The following is an 8,432-nucleotide window of genomic DNA, read 5'->3' as shown; positions in this document are numbered from 1 at the left end:
GGTTGGATGGTTGGATGACTCTTTGTTTAAATCAGGGTTCCAGTTGAAGCTCTAACTGGGACCCCTGAGTTCAGTTTTAAACCTCAGATCATTAAATCCCTTCAGAGCTGACAGCAGCTGTTTTTACAGGTAAAATGTTGAGTCCTGCAGCAGAAACAGCTGCAGAAGCTCAGAAATGATTCTTGGAGTGAATCTTTTATTTTGCTTGTTTCCTCCAGGCACCGTCGGAGCTGATGGTGAAACGCCTCTGCAGCTCCGACGAGTCCACGGCTTTCTCCTCGACATCAAAGGTTGTTTTTTTGTTTTTTCCAGTTTTGAAGCTTTTCCTGAGACGCAGCGTGGGCGTTCGGCTCTCTGGACAGGAGTGATTGACAGCTCTCAGGTTAGAGGACACCTCGCCCACTGAATGTGCTCGATGATGAGGAGGCTGCTCGTCGTCCTCATGCAGCCGAAGCAGGGGGGTGGAGGGGCTGTGTGCGCGGGGTGCATCCAACCGTGGGGAGAAGATAATGGGAAACCAAAGAGCATCATTACCTCCATCCTCCCCCCTGAACTGGGAGGAAAAGATGAAGTGGATGTCTCTTTGAGGCTTAGGATCTGGAATTCTGATGAATTTCCAACAACACAGACGTTAAGAAGCTCAGAAGGTTTATTTTATTGCATCAGATGTGTTTCTACAACCGCCGACAAACACTGACGGCTTTCCAGGAATCACCGAGCTCAGAGCCGGTCCAAAGCAGGACGGACGGGAAAATAAAATAAAACCTACATTCAGAAACGTTCTCATAGATAAAACAATAAAACCCTTTAAATTCACCTTTTATTTCTGTAAGGCTTTACTTTTATTTCTATTTAAGCTGAGAAATCCTGTTTCTTGTTTCTGAATTCCTGAAGCTTTAGGATCTTTCAGAAAGAGAAAAACTGAAGAGTTTCCTGATTAAAGTTAAAACATTAAAAATGGAACTGAGATGTTGAGAACGAAGCAAAATCTGAGGAATAAAGTCAAACTCCAGGAAACACGATTCTATTTTTGTTGATGATCATTATTTTTGCTTCCCAGTAAAACTCATCCTGCATTTAAAGACATAATTTACAGGTTTTTTATTTCTTTAAAATACTGATGATTACATCATGTTTATGGTGTAAACAACAAATATTTATCTTCAGATTGAATCTCGTCCCGAAGGCTCCGGTTATTTTACACACAGCAGAAGTTTCTCTTTGATTTAACTTTTCATCTAAAATAATTTAATCCTGATGGTTTTGACTAGTCTTGAATTATTCAGACTCTGAAGGTCTGAACGCTTCGAGCTCATCTTCACAACGTCGGCTGAAGAGAAATAAATTCTGGAATAAAATCATTTGTTTAAACATTCTTTATCCAAACAATGAGAATTCCTCTTTTCATGGTTTTAAATTTATTTTGCATTAAAGGCTTTGTGCTGAGCTGAAGGAAATCAGATTTTAAAGAATGACGTCCAGCAGCTCTAAACCCAAGAACTGAAAACAAATTACTGAACAGAAACAGAAAAATAAACTTTCCTTGGTTCAAACAAACACAGTTTATGGTACAATAAACAAATAATAAAAAAAATGCTTTCCAAAATGGAGATTTTCTTTAAAACTCTGATTTTTTGGCGTCTCCTGTCGCGGCTTGTTTAACCCTTTCCTCATCATCTCCAAGAACAACGATGGCACAGGTTTATTTTTTACGTAGTTTTTATTTTTTATCTGATTCTGTAGCTGTCAGACTTCCATCCTCTGCTGAAACCATTAAAAACTGAAGAAAAATCCAGTTTTGGTGAAATATTTCCTCATCGTGTTTGGAGCTGATGCTCCCGCCCCCTAGTGGCGCTCCATGGCTATTTCAACGTTTTTGTTAGAATCAGTTTTTAGATAAACTAAGAAAATAAATAAATATAAGTTGAAGTAAAATGATCTGCAGTAACTGATGGAGTTGTCAGTTTGTGAATAAGGCGGCCATCTTTAACTCCCGAGTACAAACATTCGTGGGGGGATATTAATAAAATATCAAACTCATAAAAATAAGAAAAATGTTACTTTTTTCAGTGTTTTTGTCTGACAGGTTTACGGTTTTAACCACAAAGTTTTAGTCTTCAGTAAAATGATTTCTGTGCAGATTCTGACAGACTGGCTGCTTTAAGTTTACAGAAATGAGCTGCAGTTATTTTTATCTCTTTACGATCCGTTTGTCTTTATGAGGAGAAACTTCAGTTTCAGTTTTCTAATCTGGTAAAATAAGAGAAGCTCGTTTCAGAAACTTGTTTCCAGAAATTTTACTTTACTGGAAACTGGAACCGGATAAAGTCTGGAAACACAAATGTTTCTTTTTTAATATGTTTCCATAACACTGGGGGCCGGGATTTCTAACCGCCGGCCCCCAGAAAGCTTCGGACCGGCCCTGTTCCAGCAGGAGTTTATCTCAGAAGGCATCTGCAGCGGGACAATGATGGCTTTTCACTTCAGTCGGAGCTCAGCTGCAGTTTTATTGTTTTATTTTCAGACCTTTGGTTTAGTGAAGCTGCGTTTGTTTCAGTTTTTAAAGGTTTTCCTCCCTCAGAGGCCCTGCCTCCTGCCTGCGAGACGTTCAGCTGAATCTACAATCTGTCATTTCCTACATTTAGTAATTACCCCCCCGACACACTCCTCCCCCCNCTCCCCCCGGCCCACCTCCCCCACCCTGATCCAGACAGCAGCAGCTCAGAACTCCGCTCTGAGGGTTAAACGTACTCCTGCAGGCTGTAGCTGTCCTTGATGTCTTTCTGAGGGAGTCTGGACGGAGACGAGTACAGCCTCTGATCCCGGTCCCGGTCCCGGTCCTGGTCCCGGTCCAGAGTGGGTTTCTCCTGCTTTACCTCGTCCGTCTGCAGCTGAACGCTTTTGTTTTGGGGTTTCTTCAGCTCCACCTGCAGCTCCCGCCTCCGCTGCTCGTCTCTCTGCGGCACCGCTCGGTCCGGGTTGTCGGAGGAAGCGTATTCTGTCCGGCCCGACCTCTTCCCGGGACAAGACAGACAGAAAATGACCCCCCCGGCCAGGAGGAAGCCAGCAGAGATGAAGGTGACGCACAGAGCTCCTCCGGGCTGGTATTTACTGCTGTCCGGCAGGTCTGTGGTCAGGAAGGCGGTGATGACCTCGTTGGTAAACCAGGACGCCGGAACCAGACACAGGAGGCTGGCCAGGACGAAGCAGCCCCCCGCCGTCACGGCCGTGTGCCCCTTCGCTCGCTGGCTGCCCCCCCAGCGGGTACATTTGAGCCCCAGGGAGGCGAGGAAGAGTCCAAACAGGGCCACCATGCAGGACAGAACCATGGCGGCCCGCATCATCTGCAGCGACGCCGGCAGCGACAGCACCGAGTTCTTCACGGTGCAGCTGAAGACCCCCGAACTGTACCACACGCAGTCCATCCACAGACCCTGCATCTGCGAGATGGGGGTCATGATGCTGGTCCACACGTTGATGCTCACCTTCCAGTTGGGCAGCAGCGTGGCCACGGTGGCGCCGAGGACGCCCAGCAGCGCCAGGGCGAACGCCAGGATCTGCAGGGAGGCGGACAGCATGTCTCAGAGTCTCAGAGCCCGGTCCAGGCGCCGGCGGCGTCCCGGCAGCAGATAATTCCTCCGCTCAGCTCCAGCGGACTGCGACCGGAGCGGAGCGAGCGTGGGAGCGTGACGGACACACAGCTGAGGCTGCTGATGGAAATCTGCTTCTCCACCAGATTCCTGATGATTCGTTCCTCGGCAGCTGATCCGCTGATCATTGACACCTAATTATGTCCCTGAGCGGCGCTCCCTGGGAGAGAAACAAAACATAAACTGAAGTTGGTCCTCGTGGAACGGCTGGAATCTTTCATCTTTAAAGTTGAGATGCGAGGACGCGGCGGGTTAACCGCCTGTAACTACCGCTCTGCCTCCCGTCTCCGTGGCAACCGTACATACAGAAGAGTTTCTGCCTGTCTGCAGCTGAAGGAACCTGCAGGTTCTGCCTCTGTCACCTGAAGGTCACTGGATCCGAAGGTTCTGAAGGTTCTGAAGGCGCCGCAGAGCACCGGGTCCATCTGATGGGGGTGTGTCAGACCCGCAGCACCCTGTCACCACACCAACTGGTTTGGGAACGTTTCAGCAGAGTTTCCTGACGGTTTTCCAAAAGGCGACGCCACTTTCCTGCCCGCCCTGACGCCGGCGGCGGCTCCTCGTCATTCGCCGCTTTTTGTTCTGGTTCTGGTGATAAAGGCGGCGAGCTGTGAATCAAGGTGTCTGCTGTCATGTGACCGTGTGAAGGATGGTCCACTGCAGTGCGCTGATAAGGGTCCGCAGCCCGCCCCCCCGCCCCGGCGGGGCCCGGCAGCCTGTTATTACCATAATCCTGCAGAGACTCAAACCGGGAACCATAAACAGACATTTTCCAGGGAGACGAAACTTCCAGAGTTTCTGCTAATTCATGTTGTTGTGTTTTTACTTCTGAAGCCCGGAATCAGACGTTCGGTTCCCACCGCTGACGCAGCGAGTCGACAGCTTTAATGGGAGCGGGTTTCTGGTTCTGCTGCCGTCCTTTCACAATAAAAGTCATGGAACCGCAAAGCTGCGTCACAAAGAGGAGACGGATTCTCAGAGAAAGACCAGATTTAAACCTAAAAACATTCGAGTCCTTTTAAAATTTATATTTTGTTTATTGAAATGTCTTTTCTTACAGAACAGTTTTCCTTCTTTAAGTAAAACATAAAGAGTTTTAATTTTAGAGCCTTTTGTGTTTGATAATAATCAGATAATTAAAAAAAATCTATTTAAATGATCTTTAAATTTATTTTTATGGAATAAAGCTTCAAATATTTGATTAATTTTGACAAATAAAATATATTTTGGAAGGTTTTATTGCTTCATGATAGCATTTTAAAAATTGTAGGTGTAAATGTAAATGTTCCTAGACAAAAAAAAAATAAAAAAAAATAAAAACTGTTATTGGTTAATTTTAGTTTTTGAAAAAAATAAAATCTGACCAAAAATCTGAAGTTTTAGTTGAAAATCCTCAAAATCTACATTTAGAGTTATTTTCTTCTTTTTTATAATGTGACAAATATTTGTCTAATAATTGTTTTAGTGCCATTTTTATTAATAATTATACAAATAAAATCTTAACTGTTTTTTTTTTTAAATTACAAAACTGGTTTAAATGAGCAGATTTTTATTTCTTTCAGATTAAAGTTTAGAGACGTTCAGCAAACCTTCGGTTTTAAAAATAAATGATTTCATCAAATAAAAAACTCTCTGACCCCCCCTCCCCCGGCGGGGCTGACCTGGTGGTGCTGCGGCGCCTGCAGGCTGATGTTCGGTTCTGTTGGAACATTAGGCGGGTCGGGTCGGGTCGGGTCGCTCGGTTCCAACATCTGCTCTCTGGAGGCCTTCAGGTTCAGACTTTCACAATAAAACGCCGAATAATTTTCCTGTTTGACCTTAAAAGGAAAGAAAATCTGGTTTTATGTTTTATTTTATTTTTTCAGCTTCTTTAAACAATAAATGTAGAGCCAGAAAATTAAAGAAATGTTTGTTTGATTTAAAATTTGTTTTATTTTGTTCTGAACTGTAAGTTTTTCTTGTTATAATTGTATTATTTTATTTAACACTTATTGTTTGTTTTAATATTTGATTTATTCAGTTTAAAAAAAAACATCCTGTTCCAGTTTATTGTTTTAGCTTTTAGGCAATAAAAATTTACTTTTAGTTTGAAATTATTTTTATTGTTGAAGGTGTTTTATGTTTTTATCTTGTTTTAATTAAATTAAAATATTTAATTAACTAGTCAGGAAATTTTATTGAAATTTAGGAAAATTTTATTGAAATCGATTTTGTTTTTCTTCTGCCTTAAAGAAAGTTTATTTTTAGAATGAATTCATTTATGTTTATACATTATTTTTGTTATTTTTTGTCTAATCTGATAAATTGAAAAAACATTATTATTATTATATTAAATATTTATGGTTAATAAATAATAATAACAATAATAATAATAATACATAAGAAGAATAAATTAATGAACAAGCTGCTTATTAAGAAAAATAAACATTTAAAGGTTTTTGTCAAAATAAATAATTCTAACTAAAGAACGTTTTATTTTTTAACATCAAAATAAGATTATTTCTTTAAACAAACCAGCAGCTTCAGTCTTAATTTGAATCTTTTTGAAAATGGTGTAAATGATTCATTTTGTTGTTTCTGCAGCTGAATCAACATTAATTTCCTGTCAGGTCAGCTGATGGGTTTATTTTATTTTTTTATTTTGACGTGAAACACGAAGACAAGCTTTAATTTAAACAGATTCATTTCAGATTAAAAAAACAAACCAGCCGTTTGGTTTCAGCACAAAGAGCTCCGGCTGGAAAGGAATCCTAAACTCATTATGACAGAAATTAGCTTCACATTAAAGCAAACAGTTTGACCTTTGACCCCTCAGTGGCTGGGAGAATCGTCTGGTGATGAATGAAACAAAACGCCCCGAAGGCTTCGGTTAGCAGCCAGACGGGAAATAAATGAAACGCCTTATCAGCTGCGTGCACACACACACATTTACCCCACACACACGCACACACACACACTCATTCAACCTGCACACACACACACACACACACACATTTCTGTCTCTCTACCTTTGTGGGGACTTTCCATTGACTTCCATTCATTTCTACACCCTAACTACAGCGTAACCCTAATCCTGACCCTAACCCTAACCTTTACCAGTACATAACTAACCCTAAACCAAACCTAAACTCAATTCTTGTAGGGACCAGGCTTTGGTCCCCACAAGGACCAGTTGGTCCTCACAAGGTAGTGTATGTTAGGACAAATGTCCCCACAATGTAACAAATACAAGTCCACACACACACAGACAACCCCACACACACTCATTCACTGCGTGCACAAACACATTCACACATTCACCACACACACACACACACCCTTTTTGATTTAATTTTGAGAACTCAGACGCACTCATCTGAAGTCTGAAGTTCTGGTTCTGAGTCGGTCAGGTTGATTTCTCCTCCAAACACCAGACTCCAACCGGATCTTTACCACCAGAACCCTGGAGAAGCTGCCGGTTCCTGAGGGAACCTCATTTAATCTTCACATTGAAGTTCCCACAGGGACAATAAAGATGTTAAATGTTCCCAAAGGGGCCCTCAGCCCCACTCCACAGGAACCGCTCGGGTCCAGAGCGGTCCGTCAGGGTTCTAACTGGATTCAGTTCCGTTTAACCAACCTGCTTCAGTCTGATGAGGGTGAGGTTCTGTTCACACGGCGACAGAACATCTGTGGAACAAATTAATAATAATAAATCAATAATTCCTTCTAAACATGACGTGGTGGCAGCAGAAGACCACTGAGTCACGTCTGACGACAGAAAACCAAAGCAGCTCGTCTTCAGGGACCGAGATGAAGAGGCTTCGACCAGAACTGGTACCAGAACAAAGAGTGGCAGGACGAGGATCTGTCCGAGGTCCACCAGGGTTCCTCCTCCTCCTCCTCCTCTTCATCGTCAGGAAAGCAGCAGTTGTAACTCAACTACAACCAAAGCTTCAACAGTTCGACTTTAATCTTGAAACAAACTTTGTTTCTGCAGCCGTTACCGTGGCAACAGGAGACGAGACGTCACATCTTCGCTGCTTATTTCTAATTAATTTTTTATCCATTAAAGATTTTCAGCCTCACTGATGGAAACGAGGATTTCCTGACGTTGAACACTAGGTGGCGACGCCTAAAAACCAACAGGAAGTGGAACCGAGAACAAAGCCCAGATGTTTTCACGGAACACGTTCTAATAAAATTCATCTGAACGTCTCTGAAACTTTTTACATTTGTTTTCTCTGCAGTCAGCTTTAATCGTTGCCATGGATACGCAGTTTCACATCCCATAAATACAGAAAAAAGCTCTTTAATCAAAACTCTTTGTACGAAACATTATTTAATATTTTTCAGGTATTTGATTTTTAACAGCACCATTTAAAGACGTAAATATATCAGAAAATAAATAAAATCAAACAATTTTCTTTTAATAAAAAATACAGTCAAAACTTATAAATACAGAAGTTAAAGCAGATTTACAAATGTTTGATTCGATGCAGCAGCTCAGAAACTGCTTGTGTCAAAAACAGGAAAACTACGACCGGAACCAGAACTGGAACCGGAACCAGAACCGAAACCGGGACCAGGACCAGAACCGGAGGAATATTTACAACAAAACCTCATTAAACTTTCCAGATTCAGGTATAAAAACACCAACGGGAGTCCAACCGGAGTCCAACAGGAGTCCAACAGGAGTCCAACATGAGTCCAACATGAGTCCAACCGGAGTCCAACCGGAGTCCAACAGGAGTCCAACATGAGTCCAACCGGAGTCTGACATGAGTCCAACCGGAGTCCAAC

At 42.4% G+C, this 8,432-nt stretch overlaps 1 protein-coding gene across 1 annotated transcript; it reads right to left on the bottom strand.

Annotated features, from left to right (window-relative positions):
• Positions 1-2,721: 2,721 nt before the first annotated feature.
• LOC108228818 (claudin-20-like) lies at positions 2,722-4,702 on the bottom strand. The gene has a single exon (XM_017404436.3). The coding sequence runs from the start codon at positions 3,576-3,578 to the stop codon at positions 2,742-2,744; it is 837 nt and encodes a 278-aa protein (XP_017259925.1). The 5' UTR covers positions 3,579-4,702; the 3' UTR covers positions 2,722-2,741.
• Between the last annotated feature and the right edge of the window lie 3,730 nt (positions 4,703-8,432).

The sequence above is a fragment of the Kryptolebias marmoratus genome, linkage group LG19, assembly GCF_001649575.2.
Source record: "Kryptolebias marmoratus isolate JLee-2015 linkage group LG19, ASM164957v2, whole genome shotgun sequence".
NCBI classification, from domain to species: domain Eukaryota; kingdom Metazoa; phylum Chordata; class Actinopteri; order Cyprinodontiformes; family Rivulidae; genus Kryptolebias; species Kryptolebias marmoratus.
Note: the sequence above shows the minus strand (reverse complement) of the source record. Positions and strands in the feature narration are given on the sequence as shown.

Excerpts from the sequence above, each read along its gene's own strand:
- LOC108228818 (XM_017404436.3), bottom strand. The coding sequence starts at position 3,578 with ATGCTGTCCGCCTCCCTGCAGATCCTGGCGTTCGCCCTGGCGCTGCTG.